The 23348-nt window shown below is 37.5% G+C and overlaps 1 protein-coding gene and 1 long non-coding RNA gene across 2 annotated transcripts in view; both read left to right on the forward strand.

The window, feature by feature from the left end:
- Positions 1-23348, forward strand: part of LOC138142052 (uncharacterized) — a 357105-nt gene that overhangs the window by 60939 nt on the left and 272818 nt on the right. The gene's annotated exons all lie outside the window — the stretch shown is intronic.
- LOC138142074 (small ribosomal subunit protein uS5-like) lies at positions 12594-14052 on the forward strand. Its single transcript, XM_069063006.1, has 2 exons — positions 12594-13260; positions 13890-14052. Exon 1 carries the CDS (start codon positions 12594-12596, stop codon positions 13134-13136), a length of 543 nt encoding a protein of 180 aa, XP_068919107.1. The 3' UTR covers positions 13137-13260; positions 13890-14052.

The following is a 23348-nucleotide window of genomic DNA, read 5'->3' on the forward strand; positions in this document are numbered from 1 at the left end:
CTGCCACTGCGGTTGCGGTTGTGGGGCCGGAGACCAGCCGCTCTGGGCTTGTCTGGGGCGGGTGGAGGTGCTGGGCTGAGACGGAGGGTAGTTAGTCGCTTGTGTGACGGGTTGTTGGCTGTTGGGTCCTCGTTCTTCTTTCCCGCCCTCTGCCGCAACCAACTCCGGCTTGGCGACCCGAACAAAAAATCCATTTCAAGTATTTCTAATGAAAAGGCCAGAGCAGGATAGAAAATTTGACTTTCAAATACAAGACTCAAGAGAAGCATGAAAAGGTAAAAGGAAAGAGAAATCATAAGGAATTCAATAAGCTTAAACTTTTTACATTTCTAAATGGGAAGCTGCTTCTTGTATCCCTTAAGAACTCTCATTATTTGGGCAGTTAGAAGGTATATACATAGACAGATGGCATGCGTATGAGTTGAATATGATGGAAAGGTATCTAAAAAAATAAAATTAAGGGATTAGAAAGAGGAATGAACTAGAAGAAGGGGAAGTGAAAAATAGAATGCTGTAAATTTTCTTCCATCAAAGGTTTGAAAGAATTTTTACATTGGAAGGGAAAATGAGAGAGATGGGTGGGATCACTTGAACCTTACTATCATCAGAATTGACTCAAAGAGGGAATAACATACACACTCAGTTGAGTATATAACTATCTTACCCCACAGGAAAGTAGGAAAGGAAAAGTTTAAGAGAAGGTGGGGGGCTGATAGAAGGGAAGGCAGACTTGGGGAAGTGGTAGTCAGAAGCAAAATATTTTTATTGATGGACAAGGTAAAAAAAGAGAGAGTAGGATAAATGGGGAAAATAGGATAGAGGGAAATACATAGTAATCATATCTGTGAAAAATTTTTTTACAGTAAGTATCTCTGATAAAGGCCTTATTTCTCAAATATATAGAAAATTGAATCAAATTTATAAGAATATAAGTCATTCTCCAATTAATAAATGGTCAAAAGGATATAAACAGACAGTTTTCAGACAAAGAAATCAAAGCTATCTATAGTCATGTGAAAAAAATACTCTAAATTACTATTGATTATAGAAATGCAAATTAAAACAACTCTGAGGTGCCACCCCACACCTTTTAGATTGATTAATATGATAGAAAATGACAAATGTTGGAGGGGATGTGGGGAAATTGAGACACTAATCTAATGATGGAGTTGTGAACTGATTCAACCACTCTGTAGAGCATTTTGGAACTATGCCCAAAGGTATATAAAACCATGCATACCTTTGATCTGGCAATACCCCTGCTAGATCTGTATCCCAAAGAGACAGAAAAAAAAAGGAAAAGGAACTACATATACAAAAATATTTTTAGCAGCTATTTTAGTGGTGACAAAGAATTGGAAATTGAGGGCATGTCCATCAACTGAGGAATGGCTGACCAAATTGTGGTATGTGATAGTGATAGAATACTACTGTGCTATAAGAAATGACAAGCAGGATGTTCTCAGAAAAACCTAGAAAGGCTTAAATGAACTGATGCAAAAGAAATGTGAGATGCACAAATTCAGAGATATTTCCACTCTGAATATTCATATGGATTATTTGTGCCCAACCTGTGGTAGAGCCTTCCAAGCTTATACTAGACTGATTAGCCACAGCTGGACACACCAGACCCTGACCCTAACAGTGATGCAATTTTGGTCCTCCTTGAGAATTAAGGAAAGCAACCATTCCCATTTGAAAGCTAAAGAAACTGAGCCTTAGGGAGATGATTTCCAGGATGACACAATTGACAGGTGGCAGATGTGGCACTCAAACTCAAGTCCTTTCATTCCAAATTCACTGGAAATTTTTTTCTTTCCATATTTATAAACTGAGCATCTCTGGGCATGCCCAGTTCTTCTAACGTGGAGACAATCTTGAGGGACCTTTTGAACATGCCTGATTTGCCTAAAATGTAGCCCACTATATCACCTACAACATGGGTGAGGTAACCTCCTCTGATTGGCTGCCTATGTTTTTAGAGTAAGTGAGATTGAGATGTTAAGGCTTTTTCCCACCACTCCTTTCTGCCTCTTTTTCTGCTGCTCTTTTGGGCACATCTTATTGGTTTTGTCCAGAGGAGCAAGATTAGAGTTCACCCACAGCATAGATACCATGAACTACACCAGTAAAAGGGGAAGGATTTTCTTTCCCTTGCTCCATCTCTTTTACTTTGACTCTAAGAAATGAGCCCAGGGGGTGTTTGTTTCTGTTCTGTGCTGTTTTTTGCTGTTATCATCATCATCATCATCATCATCATCATCATCATTATTATTATTATTATTAGTCCTCCTTAGTTCTAGGTGATGAAGGACCAGGAATTAGAGTCATAGAGACTTTGGAGCCAGGATTGCAGGCGGGTGGTGCAGCCAGCCAGCGTGATATGAAATCCATGAAAAGCCAAATCCATGGTAGGATTTAGACTTGGAAATAGGCCTATGCTTTATAGGAATCAAGCTAAGTTGAACCTAATTCCCTGACTCTCCCCAGAGACTGAGGTAGTACAAAGGGAAAAGAAGATTTAAGTCCCACATCTTGACAGAGTAATTTTGTATATTTACCTTTTGAAATAAATATTTCTGAATAAAAGCTAATTTAACTATTGTGACTAATGGAAATAGAATGCAGGAGACCACACCCTGTACTTAGGAGGAATGTGATTGATGGGTGTTGGAGCAGTTTGAAAGAGCTCAAACACCCCCAGTTGCCTAAGCATACCAGAGAGGCCTGGGGTAACATGAAAGGCCTACCTGACCTAGGCACAAGGGTTTTAGGAGTCTGTGTTATATATTGTTTTATAAAAATAAGACAAAACAACAGAAATAAGCTTAGTTCTAACCAGTAAATTGCTTAGAGATGTGCTACTTTTTCTTTTTTTAATTAAAAAGTTTGTTGAACTCTTTTTTGGGTTACAGTGCTTCCTCTTCATTGTTACTCTGGGAAAACATGCCAACAGGACCCTTTCTCCTTCTATAACTGCCAGTTTCCCACACCTCTTGCTCCTTCCTTCTCCACTTCCCCCTACTGTATTTTATTTCAAGAGGTATCCTTTCAAGAGTTAGAATTCATGCAGCACTCACGCTCCATCAAGGCACACATATGCAGACCTGCAGCCGTTTATACCCTGCTACATTTGTCCTCCTTGTTATGAATTCTCAGGGAATTTCTGCTGGAGGTTAGAGGCTAAAGAAGCAGGTTGAAGAGTGGGTTTCACATGTCTTCCTCTACCCTCACCTCCGTGACAAAAGCTTCTTTTAACAACCTAATTAATCTATTAGATGCTGTATTTCATCCTGCACATGTAAAGTAAAGCTGGGGAAATGTTATGAAAAATACCTCAGGAGTTATGTTTAAATTTTTCTTCGATCCTTTGAAGTAAAGTTAGAGCCTTGCTGAGTGGCACACTTAAAGGAAGATGACCTGGCACTTTCCAGTGCTTGTCTACTGAAAGTAACTTATCCCTCCCTCTTCTCCATCATACTTCCTCACACAGTGGATTAACAATAATACCTAATGATGTGAAAGGTGACCTTGTCTGTAGGCCAGACTGTCTGATAGAAAGATGTCATGCACAGGGTGAGCTGTTTTAGAAGATTAGCCGTGGATTCCTATTCATGCCACAGTGGTGATGATGGCATCATTGTTCAGTCTTTTCAGCGTTGTCTGACTGTGTGATCCCATTTGGGGTTTTCTTGGCAAAGATTTCAAGTAGTTTGTTATTTCCTTCTCCATCTCATTTTACAAATTAGAAACTGAGGCAAGCAAGCTTAAGTGACTTGCTCAGGGTCACCCAGCTAGCAAGTGTCTGAGGCTGGATTTTAACTCAAGTCTTCCTGACTCCGGGTTCCATGCTCCATCCACTGTGCAGAAAGATTCAAATCAATTCAATAAAATTCAGTGCTGGGAACTGGGGTTACAAAGACAAAAACTGAAATCCTTTTTTCATGGAGTACACCTTCTACTGGTGTGTAGGTGTGTGTGTGGGGGGGGTGGTGGTGGTGGTAGTGGTGGTGGTGTACAGTGCAAGACTCTTCTGATTCTTCCAGTTGTTATTTCTCTTTTATACCTCTCCCTTCCCCCCCAAAACCTGGATTCAGTTTAATTTGTCTTTACTTGTCTGTCAAACATTATTTTTTCTCTAAGTCACATGACTCAGATCCAACACAGACAATTGTGAAAACCCCCACTCATGACAAATAACCGCAGGTGTTGGAGCTACTTTGCCTCTTTTAATCATCCTGGGTTATCTACTTGCCTTGCTCTGAAAGTTTATGTCACATGCTATTTTCTCCTAACCTCATGTGGGTAGATTTGATTGGAGTTCTCTTCTCCCTATAGCATCCCTTAAATACCTTGGCAGAGACTCCAAAGCATTCCATTAAACCTATTCTTATTCATTTTGTCATGGCATGCCAAGTCCATTCCCATATTCCATTTTATCTGCTCAAGGCAGAGATGCCATCATTCCTTATGCAGATCATTCTAAGATCCAATTATTCAGCCCTAACCTCCAGTCTCACATCTCACATTAGGGCAGGTAGGTGGCAAAATGACTGGAGTACTGGATATACAGTTAGAAAGAGCTGAAATCCTGCCTCAAGACATTTACTAGCTGTGTGACCTTGGGCAAGTTACTAAACTCTGTCTTCCTAAATTTCCTTATTTGTAAAATGAGGATAATAATAGTACCTACCTCACAGGATTATTGTGAGGGTAAAATGAAATAATATTTGTAAAGCATCTTGCAAACCTTAAAGTGCCCTATAAATACTGGCTAGGTAGTTTGGACATCTTTCCCTAGGATCTGTTCCACTCTGTCCTTTGTTGGTTTGACTTCTGAAGGTGAAAAGAAAATCCAAGAGTTTGAAATACTGTCAACTTGCTTTTATAAACCATGGAGTGGGGTGGCCAGTCATCTTAGAGGCAGTCTCAGCATTTGAAAACCAATCAACAATTCTCTGTGTTCTCTTTAGATTCCAAAGAGGACATAGAGAACTCTTTCAAATGAGCATGGCCACATGTTGTGGGGGCATGGCCATACTGTTCTAGTGGGCCTGTTCACACTTGCCTCTTAGATGTTTTCAATCAAAGACCTATGCCTCATAACCATAACAAATTTATTTGGAGAACTCATCAAGCTTATCTGAGTGAAACAAAGCAATACAAAGCATCCATTAGTTGTGTTTATTTTATTTGCTCTTCTAACTTTATGATAGTCTGTCATTGATAGCTTTGGGGTGTTATTGATACTGCCACACAATATATTTCACATTTGTCTCCTCTCTTCTCACAAAACCATGCTAGTTTAGGCCTTCACAGCTTCTCATTTGGGCTACTCTAATGGCTTCCTAATTGGTCGTCCTTAAGCTATGATTTTTCAAATAGCATTGTATGACACTGAAAGCTGGACTATAAGGAAAGCTGAGTGTGGTAGAATTGATACTTTCAAATTGTGGTGCTGGGGAAGACTTTTGAGAGTCCCTTGAATAGCAAGGAGACAAGGAGATAAAATCGGTCAATACTTAAGGAAATTAATTCAGGCTGTTCACTGGAAGGTCAAATACTGAAGATGAAGCTTAAATACTTGGGCCACATAAAGAGAAGACCCTAATGTTGGGAAACTTTGAAGGCAAAAGAAAGAGGGGATGGCAGAGGATGAAGTGGATGGATAGTGTCATGGAAAGCTCTAATGAGCATGAATTTGGACAGATTTCCAGAGGTAATAATCGATAGAAGGGCCTGGTATGCTATGCAGTCCATGGGGTCATGAAGAGTTGGATGTGACTGATGACTAAACAGCAACAGCAACAACAGCAAGAAGGCAAATCAACTATCTATTCTTTGCAGCTCATTTTCCAAACTCATGCCAAAAGGATATATCTAAAGGAAAGGTCTGAGCACATTACTACCATATTTTGAATTTAAGGCTGCCTCTGCAACTTCTACCCATTGCTCTGAGTTCTGCCTTTAGGGGCCAAATAAAATGAGTCTCCTGCTCCCTATTGATCCTCTAGGATCAAATAAAAATGCCTCTGTTTGGCATTGAAAGCTCTTTGTAACCTTGTCTCAACCTACCTTACCTTACCTTTATAGCCTGGGCTTATGGGACTCAAAAGTTCTGGGGTTAGAGAGGTTCTCACCTCTCACTATTCTTCCATTCCTCCTTCTAGCTGGGAAAAACTACCGGGGGAGAGAGGCCACACCTTCTTACACATTACTGCCCTCCAAGCCCTCTGTGGATCAGCCATAATGGCCATTTTTGCTGTTCCTCCATCTGTGTGGAGTCTGTGTCTTTGCATAAGCTATCCTCTGTGCCTGGAATCTACTTCTTTCCCACCTCCACATTTTATAATCCCTGGTTTCCTTCAAGGCTCAGCTCAAGTTCCCATTTATGTATGAGATTTTTCCTGGTAACCCATTGACATTCCTGCTACAGTCACTATGGAGTGGAGGGGCTTCTTTGACAAAAATACATCCTCCTGAGTCCCAGTCAGCCAGTCATGTTGGGGGCAGCCCCAGTGTCTGTATATCTATTTTATATGTGTTTTATAAATACCTAAATTGAACAAGCTGATATGTTTATATATTCCTACATTTTGTTTTCCACTCCATTTTACTAAGCTATCTTAGAAAGTGAGATTTTTCATGCATTTTTACTACCAAAAGAAAATAACCATAACCAGCCATGGTTAGAGGTATGGCTCTAATACCAATACCCTCTTGGTTCAAGCTTGTTGTTGGGATGAAATGAGGCACTTGCAAGTCACTGAAGATTGAACAAAGAAGGCTTATTTTTCTTTAATAGCAAGAATATGCATCAAGAATATAGTAGCACTTAGTTTCTCTAGCTGTAGGCTGCCCTTGTCTCCATCTGGAAATGTGTCTAGTCAGTAAGTCATCATGGTGTGGTAGCTTGCATAATATCAGGCACCCATCAAGTCTGAATGGCCCAGACTACACAGAACTGGGACTTTTTATGCATGGGGCTTTTTACTGTCCCAGATCTGGAAGCTGTATTGGGGAAGCTGGAGCCAATCAGACTGTGTAGGAGGAGGAAGCATCAGGAAAACTTAGACTGAAGGAAGTTTCATAAAGGGCATTCTTATTTGTGAACTTTTCTAGGTATTCTTTTAGATCTGTAAAACTTTTCTATATAAAACACACTCATTCAATAATCTAAGTTGAATGAGTTCCAGAAGTAACAACCCTCTGCGGTCACTCTTTCACCAGTAACTATCAAATTTGCCAACCTGGGCTCCTTTGGATCTGGGGAGCAAGAAGCAGCAGCCCAAGACCACACATGTCACCACAATTTATATATTTCTTTACCATCTAACATGTATAAAATTGTGCTACTATTTTTATTAGGTTTCTATCTTTTTTATGTGTCACTGATGATTTTTTTTAGTGTTGTTCTCCTAACCAATTTCCCCCATAAGCTGCAAGTTTTTATTGAGTGATTTTGCATAGTTCAGTGATTTTTAGTAACACATTTGTCATGTTATAACATAACTGACTGTAAGCAGAAGCATCACCAATTGGGCTGATATAGGTCCAGGCTACCATAAATGAATACCTTCAAGGCACCCAAGCTGGTACTTTCCAGGGATGGAAGGGAGGAAACACCCTTTACAAATTCATAATCTCAAACAGAGATGTGAACTTGTTGCTTCTCACATGATTCTACAACTCCCTTTTCATATAGGCAAAGTTGTTTTCCATAGCACAGGGACTAAAGTAGCCACAATTGTCCTGCTTTTATCTACTTTTCATTTGACATAGGAAAGACACCATCCATTCACAATTCTTCTGAGGCTAGATATATCTGGAAAGGTGGTGATTGGATCCTTAAATGTTTGTTAGTGGAGCTTGAATCTTTCTCTTTTTCTGTAATGACCCAAAGTTGATCTGAATAACTTCTCAAAGTACAATCAACAACAGCCAAGTACTGTACTATAGAATTAAACTGTATTGGGTAAGGGGAATAATTAAACCCAAGTAGACTCTGTTCTGCATATTTATCTAAGATAAATATTCATTATATTGTTTACTTAGATAAAGAATGTTCATCTATTTTCCAACTAAGTTGTTGTAGCTGACAATTTCTTCCCAGGAAACAATGCTACTCCAGAATCAAGGCACAGCCTCAGGAGCTGATTTCCTGATGTCTTTGATGTGAGTGGAGAGGCAGTAACCTAAAGGGTTACTTTATGTCTGTTGGATGTGACAATTGTGGTCTGTTCTGTGAGTGACAGTGACTTATGTAAATGACACCAGCCCTTTGGCAACGGCTTGAAGTACTAGGAGACATAGTCCATTCTGTCATTTGAGGGAAGTACCTCCCTGCCAAAATGGGCTTTCCCCTTCAGAACCCATATCCTGAAAAAGCAGAACACTTGAAGACCAGAGTCTGTGACTTGGGTGGTGGTCTCATCCTGCTTCTAGTAGGTTGTGGACTTTGGTCTACTTTAGCAACAGGTAGCACTTTAAACGCTCACAAAGATTAATAATAATTGATTTTTGTCAAATTCTAAGGGGCAAAAGAATTCTGTGCAATGTCTTATGTCATAGAGGAACAGCTGAAATAACATTTTTTTAAAAACTCAAATTTTTGAAGGACTAAACTATGCTTAAAATAAGCATTATCCTGTGATTTAAAAAAGCAACAACAACCTATTCCTATTTTCCACTAGGCAATGACTTGAATCCTTTCTTACCAGGAAAGGATAAGCTGTCAGGGGAAATAAAGGCTTTTCTCTTTGAAAGTAGAAAAAACCCCCCAAATCATCACTCTTTAAAAGTTTACAACCCCCCCCCCCAAAAAAAAACCCACACAAAAGAACAGGTAATGCAAGTAATCATTTTATTTCACCTTCTTAGATTTGTTTGCTATAGCACAATCATTCCTGGAAGACTCTTTCATTCCTATTTTCTACCTTCTGTTTCTGGGGTCCTTATAGATTCTCAGGGGCAAAAAGGTATGTAGAAGCAGATGGAGTAATAGGACTACAGTTTGTTTGTTTTTCACAAGTGAGATGTTAAATTCCTGTTTCACTTTTTGAAATAATAATATGGCTACAAAATGCTGAGAATTAAAAATTTTTATAAAGGATATTCTACTTCCACTCTGTAAATACATATATTGATGCTATGATGATCATTCTTTGAGCTGTACTGAGAAAGGTAAAATATACATAGTAAGACATTAACTTAAACTTTCATTTATCTCAAGTATCTCAAGTAATTTATCTCAGAATTTGTCTTTACACTATAGTCATTCTTCAATATGTCTACTCTGTCCAATCTCATTGACCCTTCCCTTTTAACAACAATAAAAACAAAAAACTTCAAAAAAAAAAAAACAAATGGCCTAGCAACTGCATCTGGCAGTGTATACAAAAATCCATGGCAGTAATTCTACATCTGCCTCCCAAGAGAAATGAAGTATCTTTCCTCCAGGATAGATCTTGTTACATATATCATTTTTGTATCTGAACTTAACGCAACAATTTCTTTTCCAAAAATATGATCAATTAACTGACCGTTTAGTATTTAATGGGTACCTACTAAAGGGTTCAGCTCAGTATTACCCTTTGTCATTTAGTCTACTGAAATGATATCAAATTGAATTGTGATGATTGGTTATTATTAGGTTCCCAAAATTTGAATTGACTCATGAATAACTAATTCAATCTTGTCATATAGATTCAGTTAAAATCTATTTGTGATGGGTAAAAAAAATTCTAAATAAAAGAATATCTGGGAGAAAGCTGAGTTTTAGTTCATTACATTAAATTGTTTGGAAAATCACACTCCTGCTGCTGCTATTGCTACAATCAAGATCCCCAGTGGCCATTGCTGCTACTTTTGATATGCATGCTGTCAATCTTGTGGGTGCTGCTGTAGGCTCACAGAAAGAATTCTAGACATTTCAAATTTATAAGGTCATCTGCTCAGGAAAGGAGATGTAAAAGAGGCAGCTCAAACCCAAATTTAGGCTTGTCTAGGCATGACATGTGCTCACTGCTTCATGAAGGCTGGGTAGAAGATAGCTCAAAAACAATCCACATGATTCATAACAGGAAAGGTAGAAGGAGGCCTGAGGATGATTTGGTCCCTTTTGTATACCCACTGAATCATCAACAGTCAGTTAGAGGACTCTTGCTTTCCATTACAAGTCACTAAGCAGAAAGTTATACATGGTCAGAAGTAACTTTCCCATCTCCAAACTTCCACATGGTTGCTTGAAAACAGGAATGAAAACTCAGCAAGCTCTATGGAAGGAGTGGGGACTGTGGCAAAAGTAATATCTTAACCCCTCCCCCCATGCAAGTCAGGTTATTTCTACCTTAAAAGGTATTGAGGCCATCCTCCTGCATTGATTGGCTCAAGGGATTAAAGGCTCAGGTTGTTGATAAAACTTCCTACTCAGCTGAGGACAAAATAACCTTCACAAATTCCAGGAAGTCTGTGATGCTTGGTTTGGTCCACGATAATGAGCAACTCAGGGAAAGTTGCTTCCCTGAGCTAAATAAACTTGAGGTAATCTTAGTGCTTATCCTTACCATTTGACTTTGACTAAGTAACTCTCCTTCGGCCTATGAGTGTTTCATTTTGTTCCAGTATTGAACTTAAATCACCAGGCTTAGTCCAGAGCTAAGTCATTATAAATATTAGCCAGTGAAGTTTTCTTCTACATTTCACTAGTTTCTATAGCACAGATTACATAATTTCATAGTATTGTCCTGAAAATACCATCTCCTGTCTCTTAATCCTCTATATGCAGTAAATGCTCCATACAATGCTATCATCAGGACATTTTAGGTCTTGAGATATCTGATAGATCAGCCTAATTAGGTCTTTTTTTTTTTTATGCTTTCAGGCTATAAAACACCTTAGATGGAGGCCAAGGTCTTTAGAACAAATTGTTTGCAGCAGCTGTATACATTGTCTCAATCAGTCAAATATTTAGATTTAAGTCATATGGACTTTGATTCAACACCAACCTAAGGGAAATATTCTAAAAAGAAAAAACGGAACTTTAAAAAATTTAGACAGTCAGATGTAGTGACATGAACACTGAACTTGAAATTAGAAGGCCTAGATTCAAGTACCAGATCTGATATTAACTGTATGACCCAAGGCATATCATTTCAACTCTGAGTCTCAAAAACCTCATCTAAAAAACAAGGGGACTAGATTATTTCGATTCTAAGCCTCCTCCTAGCTCCAAATCCTCTGATCTTCTTAGCCTAAGTTTGCTTATTTGTGAATAATAATTCTTACATTACCTATTTATTTAAACCCAGGTCTATCTCTTGGTAGTTTAGTTCTGACAAATGAAATTATTTCCATGTAGGTCATTCAAGGGGCAGTTAGGTGGCACAGTGGATAGAACACTGGGGTTAGAGTCAGGAAGCTCTGAGTTCAAATGTGACCTCATACACTTACTAATGTGTGACCCTGGGCAAGTCACTTAAACCTGTTTGCCTCAGTTCCTCATCTATAAAATGAGCTGGAGAACAAAAAGGCAAACCACTCCAGTATCTTTAGCAAGAAAACCCAAAATAAGGCCATGTAAAGTCAGACATGGCTAAAACAACTGGACAAGAACAAAAAAGTCATTCAATAGTTTACAAAAAGAGGCTTACTTAACAGAAATGATATTCAGCAAGGTCAGATAGATAAAGTTTTCTCTGCTCTCACCTTCCTTCTCCCAAATAAAAAAATGTGGTCAGCTTAGCTTGGCCTTGGGACAGCTGACAAGTTGGAAGGTCTAGTGTGAGTGGGCCATTTTTTTGCCCTTAGGTGACTATGAGGCCACTATGGAACTACTAATACAGTCATATGGCTTGAGCCCAGTCCCCTGGGCCATTTAAGTCTTGAAGACAGGGGGTGGCTATGTGGCACAGTGGATAGAGCACTGGCCCTGGAGTCAGGAGGACCTGAGTTCAAATCCAGCCTCAGACACTTAACATTTACTTGCCGTGTGACCTTGGGCAAGTCACTTAACCCCAATTGCCCCTCCAAAAAAAAAAGTCTTGAGGACAGTTTTCTTGTCTTTTAGGGAGAAAATTAGCCTAATTTACATTGTAAGGGGGAAGTAGTTATGAATCCTCACAGGATTGTTCTAAGGAAAGCACTCTATATACCATAAAGAACTATCACAAATGTGAGCTACTAATATTAGTTATTCAGGTGATTGTAAATAATGGTTAAAGGTTTGGGAGTGGAGTTAAGGTTTACCAGTTAATAGAAAATTTTGACAGTGTCATAAAGAAAATTGTGGAAGAAGAGAGTTTGGGATATTACAGTAATAAAATAATTACATTTATCAATACTGACTTTATGATTTACTACTGAGGAAGCAGACTGAGACTCTCCCACTCCTTCCAATTTCTCTCTGCTACATATTACAAAATAATATTAGGAAAATTCTTTAAGTCTTGATCTTATGAGAAAACTTCATCAGTACTCAATTAAATTTCTAGGAAAACAATTGCCCTGAGCCCTTTTTAACAAGGCCTAACCAATTTCTAAAGGGAATCTAAGTTAAAAATTCAGGAAGAGCTTCTACTTCTAGTGAACACCAAATGGCGGATGACGCTGGTGCTGTGCAGGAGGTGCGGGAGGCCCCGGGGTCCCAGCGTCGGAGGCCAGGGCGGCTTCCTCGGTGGCTTCAGCAATGGCGGCCGAGGTTGAGGCCAGAGCCGTGGCGGAGGGGCTGGGGAGGAAAGGCCGAAGACAAGGAGCGGGTTCCTGTCACTAAGCTGGGCCGGCTAGTCATGGACATGAAGATCAAGTCTTTGGAAGAGATCTATCTTTTCTCCCTTCCTATCAAGGAGTCTGAAATCACAGATTTCTTCCTGGGATCTTCATTGAAAGATGAGGTTCTGAAGATCATGCCTGTTCAGAAACAAACTAGAGCTGGACAGCGTACCAGGTTCAAGGTTTTTGTGGCCATTGGTGACCACAATGGCCATGTTGGTCTGGGTGTCAAGTGCTCCAAGGAAGTGGCCACAGCTATTCGTGGTGCTATCATTCTGACCAAGCTGTCCATTGTTCCTGTGACACGTGGCTACTGGGGGAATAAGATTGGCAAGCCTCACACAATACCCTGCAAGGTCACTGGGTGATGTGGGTCAGTTCTGGTTCTCCTGATCCCTGCCCCTAGAGGTACAGGCATTGTCTCAGCTCCTGTGCCTAAGAAGCTGCTGATGATGGCTGGAATTGATGACTGCTACACTTCTGCAAGAGGCTGTACTGCCACTCTGGGCAACTTTGCTAAAGCTACCTTTGATGCCATCTCCAAAACATACAGCTATCTGTAGCAGCAAGCACCCTGGAGTCCCGAGGGTGGCTGCTCACACAGGTTCTTGGATCTGCTTTGTTAAAGGAAAGCAACTCAAAATGGGTTAACAAGCTTACTTTAATCAGTCGTTTAATATATCGTTTACCTTGTTCAGGAGAAAAGGTCAGCACCCTGAACCTCAAAGTATACAGGCATAATTATCAAGACAGAAACATCAAGTAGACAGATTTCCAAACTGTCCAACCATTACATCCATACCCAGTCAACATCTGGGTTTCCACATTCTGGGTTTTTCAAAGCCGGGGGACTCTCAACAACGGCTTCCCAGAATTCAGATCAAATCACAGAATACTTCTCAAAGTGAGTCCCAAAACAAAGCTACACATCAGGGCTTATATAGCCTTCTCCTGGCTCAGAGAATGTAACAACCTTATTGACTCACTGGCCAATCAAGAAGTATCTGCTGAAAAACAAGCCTCCCACCCCAGGCTTCAGGTGCACATTAGCCTAGGGGAAGGGAAGATCTTTAAAATTTACATTCTTATTACACTATCTAACCCCAGACCTGTAGAAGGAGACTGTCCACTAAGTCTCCTTATCAGGAATTCACCGACCATCTTGTGAAGACTCACACTTGAGTATCTGTCCAGAGGACCCAGGCAGCTGCTGTGGCAACCACATAGATTTTTTTTTTATAAACAAATAAATTGAACTATGCCTGCTAAAAAAAAAAAATTCAGAAAGAACTGTTATTCCTAAAGACAGAATTAGTGTGGAGTCTAGACAAAGACAAGGGGGCCTATTTAAGGTCAGTACCCTCTTTCCCCATGCCTTGACAGACTTAGGGTGATGATCAGACTAAGAGAAGGAAAAAAAATATTTCATTAAACTCAGTTAATAGAAGCATCACTTGAGTTCACCTTTAACCAGATGGACTAGAGAATCCATAGAACAGGGTATTAACTTTTTCGTGTCCCTTTGGAAGCCTGGCAAAGCTAATAAACTCTTTGTCAGAATAGTATTTTTAAATGTATAAATTAAAATACATAGAGTTAAAAAGTGAACCAATTATTTTGAAATACAGTTATCAAAAATGTATGTGTGTGTGTGTGTGTGTGTGTGTGTGTGTGTGTGTGTATAATAGCTCACAGATTAAGAGCCTTTGCCTTAGAGGGAATGGTAAAATAGGGAGGATGGTTTAGGAAAATGATTGTTCAGAGTGTGCTGACATTTTAAGCGTCTATTTTTCCTATAGATAAATCAAACTGGTACCTAAACATTTTTATTCTTTTATTTTATTGTGGAATTTTTTTTATAAATAGAAAATGGCTTGATTAGCTAGAGAGACTTTCAAAGGCAAGATGTATTTCTGTTTCTGAGTTTGTTTTTTTGATCCTTTTAGCAAAGAAAAAAAATATTTAGAATGATTTAATAAATCTATCTCTTGTAGGCTTATACCCCAAATGCAGAGTACAGGGATTTTTTCCCCTTTGACACCTATCAAACAGTTAAAACTTAAGCTAATCAACAAAAAGATACAGCATAACACTTTGAGCATGGCTTAAAATGAAGGTAATAAGGCTGAAAATAAATGATCAGTTTATGAAACAGTGAATGCATAATGGGTTTATTTGTGTATTTTAATTTATATCTTAATTTGAGCAGAAAACATCAATAAAAAATATAAATGTAAATTCTATGTTACCTCTAGTTAAAAGGCTTTCAGGAGATAGGTATTATAGCTCAGAAACAGGAGACACATACTATAGCTCAGAAACTGTAGCTGTCAAAAAGAAGTAAAACCCAGAGGGAAAATAATCTTAAAGAGAAAGCTTAAAAAAGCTTTTATTGAAAAGGCAGGATATGCTAATAATTTTAAAAATAACATGATAATAATGTTGTTTCATGAGATGTGACCAATATTAAAAAAAACAACCTCATTTCTTTTTCTATTATTATTTTAACTTTAAGAACTGCAAATATTCGAATACACAAAAGGACAAAAAGGATTTTGGATAAAGTGATACAATTCTATTGCTTACATTTTAAAAATATATAAATTAACTTTTATAATGTAATAAAATAGTTTTGCCATATTCCTCACTTTTACATTTTTCTGTATGTTTTTATGATTTAGGGGGCTATTTATTTTTGTTTATATTATTCATATTGTTATTTTGGTTCTGCTTTCTTTATTCCAAATCTGTCTTCCTATATGTCTTTGTATTTCTTATGCTCATAATAATAATAATAATAGTCCATTTTATTCATATACCACAATTCTTTGACTATAACCAATCATTAAATAAATAGGTTGTTTTTACTGGGGAATGAATCTTATTAATTGTTCTATTCCTTTTAGATTCTTAATTCAAGTTATCAATAAGTATTTATCAAGTACTTATTATATAACAGTCACTGTTTTAAACACCAGAAGTAAAAATCTAAGCAGAAACACTGTCTCTGCTGTCAAGGAGTTTACATCCTGGTGAAGGAATACAGCACATAAAAAGGAAATGAAAAGTGGGGTAAGAAGTAAAATTATTCTGTGGAGGGCACAGCAGAAAAAGTGCTGTGGAGATGAGTTAGCAGTGCAGCCTGGAGAGGAATGAAAGAAATCAGAAACATTTATTGCAAAGATTTTTTTCTAATCTATTTTTATTTCTTTATGATTACTCTGTTATGCAAAGGTTCTTTATTTTTATCTGATAAAATTAATCTATTTTGTCCAACTTTTTTTTCTATTTGCTGAACAGCTAAGAAGTTTCTAATTCTCTATTCAAAATCCTCTGCAAATATAATTAATCTTCTCATTCTAATAACAAACAAGAGGTATTTAAAGAGGGAAAGGTTATAGTTTACTTTCAGTTTGGAACATAGATAGATTCATGTCATAATCTGCCCAGGCTTTCCTTAGGTTCTAGGAATATCACATTCCCTGAACTGAACAGTTTTCTGTCCTATCTTCTAGAGGGACCAGGAAAAAAAAAAGTTTGCATTATTAGCTTTTTCAAATTAAAGAATAGAAGAGAATCTTATGGGGAAAATAGTTAAAAATAGCTGCTTTGAGCTAGGCAATTTAGAAGAGTTTAAGTGATATGGGCTTAAGTGAGTTTTTACTGTACATGGAACTCATTATGTTGTTTGGAGGCAGGCTCTACAGAGTAAGTTTCTCTTTGAATAAATCTAAAGTGCTGTGAGGGAGCAGTAAATCATCTAGGTTATTCATTTTAGGGCTTACAAAGCACTTTCCACCAATATTACTGTAGCCACGTAGTGCAAGTATTATGCAGTGGGAATGTGATTGGAGTATCCCCCCATGCAATACTGCTCCTGATCGCTGGCCAATTCTGAGGAACTGTGTTTTGATTAAACCACTGAAAAACTTGTTGTTCTAGGATGAAGTAGCAAGCTCTTGGCCCCATATCCTTTCTAGGCTGAAGTGGTGGGAAGGCTTTAACATAGTTAAAAAGTGAAGTCCTTCAGAGCTGAGCCATGTATGTCCCTGGAAATTGCCTGGGAATCCATATAGGAGGGACCCTGTAGGTCCATCCAATCAACAATTCGCTTTTGCCATATGAGGAAACTGAAGCTCATGGAGATTGGGTCATATAACCTGTGGTAACAAGGTTAGAATTCAAACCTCCTGGTGCTATGTCCAACTCGACTGGACATAGCACCATACTCTACTCCAATAAGTGGCTCAATCTTTTGCTTTATGAGTATCAGTGGTAATTTAGTCGCCTGAAAGAGTGTATCATTAAACTTAGGATGTAAGTATAGTAGAAGGGAAGGATCACTGGACAAAATCAGGACATTTGGACTCTAGTCCTTGTAAAAGTAGCAATCATATACTAATATAACAATAGGGAGAGGAACTAAACCCATAATTTCATTGGTATAGGGAACTCCTTTGTGATGGAAATTTCCTCTACCAATGCAGGTGAGTATCTTCTCTGATATGTATGTGTATACATCTATATAGCTATAATATATGTGCATATTATATACATATGTATATTATATACACATACATACAAACATGTGTGCATATAATCTCATACATGTGTAATGTGTGTATGCACATGTATATACATAGACTTTTAAGTACATACATATGTGTAATAATAATGGCATTTAAAGATTCCCCTGTATTGGCTTGGCTTTTGGTTTGATTGTGTTAAAACCCAGAGTTTGTTAATCCCACCTGTGGGATGGACTTGTTGACGTGAACAGAGAATGCTGAACTGGGAGGAGCTGGTGACATAGATTTGGAGAGACACAAGAGAGAGGCAGAAGATCTTTTTGGAAGCAACACCTTTGGAGGCAGAGAGAGACTGAGAGGATTGCTGAGGGCCACTTTGAATTGCCCAGGACTTTTGAGAGCTGCCACCCAGAGCTGCCAAGGACTGAGGAGACATGGCTGTTATGCTGGTACTTTGTCTGTCTGTTTTGATGTTGTTTTGCCATATTTGTCCGTTGGTGAAAGACAGTGCTGTTGCTTCAGGAGTCTGGGAACCTTTCTGTTGGTTCAGAGCTCTTGAGACTGTTCTGCAGACAGAGAGTGAATACTGTCCACTGGTGAAGGACAGTGCTGTTGTTTCAGTAGTCTGGGAACCTTTCTGTTGGTTCAGAGCTCCTGAGACTGTTCTGCAGACAGAGAGTGAATACTGTCCACTGGTGAAGGACAGTGCTGTTGTTGCAGAATTCTTGGAACCTTGCTGTTGGTTCCGAAGCCCTGAAGAAGGATTTTCTTGTTGTATGTTTACAGAAATCCTGGAAGAGGGTTTTGCTAATGTTTTCAGGGGTCCTAGGACTGTTCTGCAGACAGAGGATGAATTAATGAAGAGACTGGCAATGTATCTTGTGGCCTTGCTAAGCTTTGTCTCTCCAGGAACAAAGATTGCTGAGAACTTGCCTCCTGTCAAGATGAAGAAAAGACCTCCATTTGGGTATTAAGTGCTGTGCTTAAACTTGTTGTAACTCTGGAGTAGATTCAATTGTGATGGGGGGGGAACTTTTGACCTTTTTGTATTCTATGATTGAACAAATGAATATAATTTACTCATGATTGGAAACTAATCTCCATTTGAGAAGAGGGGCTTTGTGATGGACTAAATGAAGGTACAGCCTAGGGGTGGAGTAATATTTAGAACAGGGACTTTGTAATTGATTGAATATTCAATTCCTGGGGTGGGGTAGTACTTGGAGATTATTTAATCACACTTAGTAAATGCTGTATTTTGAATGATGTCATATTTTGATCTTCTCTGTTCTTAATTTGTCACTGAATAAAATGGAGAGCACCTATGCTGGTATTTTGAACCTTGGGAAGTTGCCTTTGCTTGGCATTACATTACAATATGTTCTCTTGATATGGGTTTTTTTTTTAAACATTACAAACATTTACATATTGTTCCCACTTTATGAAAGGTCTCACAACATAACATAGAACAGTAAAGTAAAATTAATAATACAGTGACCTCATCTGAAAGTGTATGCACCATTTCACATCTATTATATGCCTGCCCCCTCCCTACTCCTCTATTTTTATATTGACAAATCTATTTTCTTTCCCTTCCACCTTCTCCCACTCTGCTGGGGGAAACGAAATTCCCTCCATGACTTTATACTGTGTGCGTGTGCGTGCGTGCATGCGCTTATGTGCCCATCACCTTTGTCAAGGGTAGCATGTTTCATCTGGAATCATGAATGATCATTGTACTGATCATAGTTCTTACAATTTTCAAAATTATGTCTTTACAGTATTGTTGCTACTGTAAAAATTGTTCACCTGGTTCTGTTTATTTCTTCCTTCACTGGTTTATGAAAGTCCTCAGAACTGTTTATTTTTATAATATTGATATGATAACATAAATTGTTCTTCTGGTTAGGCTTATCTGTATCAGTTAATTTTGTCTTTCCTTGGTTGGGTTTTTTGTTTTGTTTTGTTGCATAAGCCTAGTCTCAAAGCCCATTGGTATAAGACTCTCTACTTATTGGTGGAAATCAATGCCTTGAGGTTGTGAGAGTAGTGGGGCAGACTTGGTGATTATGGGAAAGAGGAGAGAACTAAGTTCTTTGAATCCCTTCAGTTTCTTTAAGTTCCCTCAGTTTTGAGGGGTTTTCTAGTCACTTCTGGCTTCCAACTTTCAGAGAGAAGATGGAAGATGCCAACCCCACCTCAGGCTGCTGAAGGAAAAGACTCTGAGAAGAAGCCAACATGAGGTGAGTTGACATAATGTCTCTATCTTCAGTTTGCTACACTAGAGACTTTATAGAATTTCCCTTTGGGTTAAGGTTTGGGACTCTGTTGATTGAACTCTCCCCCCGTGGAAGAAGTTCTTCACTTTGTATTGTCTGGTTTATATTCTCCCAAGTAACCTTTCTTTGATCTCTGTTTTGTTATTGGCTTCGATAAATGGGTTTCTTTGCTCTTTGCTCTATGTGAGTTCATTGTGGAACTGATAATCAATGGGAAAAGTGTCAAGCCTTGGATGCATAGCTTGGGGTCCTCCTTTCCTCCCAATTAATGAACAATGATCAGAAATTTAGACTGAAATTGAAAAGCACACCTCCAAGACTAATATTATTGAAGGGAACAGATAGATATAATTCTAGCCTGGTACTCCTTCTCTGAAGAGAGGGGAGCACCCAAGCTTCTGGCCCTAATCTCTCGCTTACTCTTTTGGAAAGAATTAAAGTCTTCCTTTGAGAAAGGAGGGGAAAGAAAAGGCTAGAGAGGTCTATTTTGCTTCCCTCATGCTATATGTGGAGGACAGCTTTGTTACATTGAAATCTATTTCCACATTTCTTAGAGCATGGTAGAATTCCATCTCATTCATATACCACAACTTATTTAGCCATACCTCAAATGATAGGCATCCCTTTACTTTCCAGGGTTTTTGTTTTTGTTTTTTTGCCTACTGCCACAAGAAGAGCTGTTGATACACAAAGATATATAAGGGCTGTGTGTGTGTGTGTGTACATATATATAGTATATGTATATATATGTGTGTGTGTGTATGTGTGTATATATATATATGTATATGATATATAAAGGACCTATACATAAAAGACCTTTTCTTCTTCCTTTAGTTTCTTTTGCATGTAGGCCTAGCTGTATTGTAACTGGATCAAAGTGCACTGTTCAATAACTTTTTTGTATATAATTACAAATTGTTTTCCAGGATGGCTATACTTATTCACAGGCCCACCAAGAGTGAATTAATGTGTCTGTTTTCCCATAGCCTTTCCAACATTTCTCATTTTCCTTTTTTGTTGTCTTTACCATTCTAACGGGTATGAGGTAGGATCTCAGAATCTCAGAATTAATTTACATTTTTCTGATTAGTGGTGATTTGGAGCATTTTTTCATTATACTATAGATAGCCTGGGCTTCTTTCCTTGAGAGCTGTCTGTTCGTATCCTTAGACAATTTATCAGTTGGGAAATGGCTCTTTTTCATATAAATTTAAATTAATTCCTTATATATTTTGAAAATGAAACCTTTATCAAAGAGACTTATTCAATTTTACAGCAGTTTTTGTCAACTAGTGAGCCCTTCTCCCAGACAATATATACCAAACAATTACAATACAAGGGTCTTTTTGTTTGTTGAAAACTAGGGTATGGGGGAGCTAGGTAGCACAGTGAATAGAGCATTGGCCTTTAAGTCAGGAAGACCTGAGTCCAAATCTGGCCTCAGACACTTGACACTTAACTAGCTGTGTGACCTTGGACAAGTCACTTAACCCCCAATTGCCTTGCCTTACCCCCTCCAAAAAAAAAAAGAAAGAAAACTAGGGTATTAGATACAATTGTTTCTGTATGTCATGTACCTAATCTGTTTCACTGAGTAATTTATTTTTTTTAACCAGTACCAGAATATTATTTTGTCCTATAGTTTGAGATCTGGCACTGTTAGAGCCTCTGTAGTCTTATCTATTGTCATTATTATTATTTTTAATTCTTTACTTTTTCCACCCCCTATGAATTTTGTTATTATTTTCTGGTTCTATAAAGTAATAATTTGGTAATTCAATTGATATAGCTTTGAATAAATAAATTAATTTTATTTGAATACCTAAGTTATCTGAAACACCCAAGTTAATTTAAGCATTATTATTTTTATTATATGGCCTTATCTTACTCATGAATAATTTATATAATATTGGAATTAATTGTTCTTTGAATGTTTGATAGCATTCCCTACTGAAACTATCTGGTCCTGGAGAATTTTTTTTTTTTTTTTGCCATTTCATTTGTGGCTTCTTTAATTTCTTCTTCTGAAATTGGTATTATTTGAATTCTCTTTTTCTTTTTCTATTAATTTGATTATTTTGTGATTTTATAAATATTATTTCATTTAAGTTGTTGGTTTTATTGCTGGACAAATAGTTTCTGATGATGTTCTTCATTTATTCCCCATTTGTTGTATTCTTTTTCATTTTTGTTACTGGTAATTTGGTTTTCTTTTCTTGTCTTCATAATCTAGTTAGCAGTGTTTCACTATTTTATTGTTTTGTAAAGATCTCATATTTTATTTATTCAATAGTTGTTTTATTTTTAATGTTATTAGGTTTTCTCAGTTTTCGAGATTTCTATTTTGATATTTGCTTGGGATTTTAAAATTTATTGGTTTTCTAGTATTTTTAGTTGGATTCTCTATTTATTGATATGCTCTTTCTCTCTTTCATTAATAAAAATGTTTAGAGATGTAAATTTTCTTCTAAGGACTGTTTTGGCTGCAACACCAAATTTTGAAATATTGTTTCATTGTTGTCATTATCTACCATTCCTATGATTTATTATTTGTCCCAATAATTCTTTAGAACCTAGTTATTTATTCTCTAGTTGATTTTAAATAATTTTTTCCAGTGACCCTCTACTCAACATAGTTTTTATTGCATTATGATCAGGAAAACATGTATATAACATTTCTGCTTTTCTATATTTTGTGAGTTTATGTCCTAAAATATGATTAATTTTTATAAAGATGTCATTCACAGCTAATATATATGTAAAATCTTTCTTTTTTCATTTGGCAATTTTTTTTCTTTTTGCTCTTTTGGAGGGGGGAAGGCAGGGCAATTGGGGTTAAGTGACTTGCCCAAGGTCACACTGCTAGAAAGTGTTAAGTGTCTGAGGATGGATTTGAATTTAGGTCCTCGTAATTTCAGGGACCCTTTTCAAGAGATATATCATAACCTACTTTTTCTAACGTTCTATTCAAGTCCTTTACTTCCTTGTTTATGTTTTTTCATTAGATTTATATAGAGCTCATAGGGCTAAATTGAGGTGCCTCATTATAATAATTTTATTGTCTATTCCTTCTTGTAATTAGCATAGTTTCCCCTTTAAGCATTAAGAAACTATGCTATCTGGGTGGCTAGGTGGCACAGTGAGTAAAGTGCAGTGCTAGCTGGAGTCAGGAGTATCTGAGTTTGGTTCCGGCCTCAGACACTTAACACTCCCACACAAAAAACTAGCTGTGTAACCTTGGGCAAGTTACTTAACCCCAATTGCCTTCCAAAAGGCAAAAAAAAAAAAAAAAGGAACTATGCTATTGAATATATGTATGTTAAGTATTGAAATCAATTCATTATGTTAATTTTCAGTAAAACATAGTTTTACTACTTATCTTTCAATTAAGTCTATTTTTTCTCATCTGATATTTTAATCACCCTCCCTGATTTTTTTTATGTGTTATGCTGAGATATAATAGATTGTTCCAACACCTTATTTTAACTCTATGTGAGTCTTTATGATTTTACTTTCTAACCTGTTTTGAAGAGAATTCCATTTTACAGATGAGATTCATTTACACTCACAACTATTTTAGTTAATTGCTTATTTCCTGCCATTTTATTATACTATACTTTTTTCTTTTCTATACTCTTCTCTCCCTGTTTAGTTCAAGTTGCTATCCTTTCTTTTTTTTTCCCTTTTAACCTTTTCCCTCACTATCCTCTTTCCAATCTTAAGGTTTATTTTGCTTATGACTAACTCCTCCCTGACTCTGTATTTTACCTCC

Source organism: Petaurus breviceps, unplaced genomic scaffold (genome assembly GCF_028583685.1).
Source record: "Petaurus breviceps papuanus isolate PSGF00001 unplaced genomic scaffold, PetGlider_PUasm1.0 90515, whole genome shotgun sequence".
NCBI lineage: Eukaryota > Metazoa > Chordata > Mammalia > Diprotodontia > Petauridae > Petaurus > Petaurus breviceps.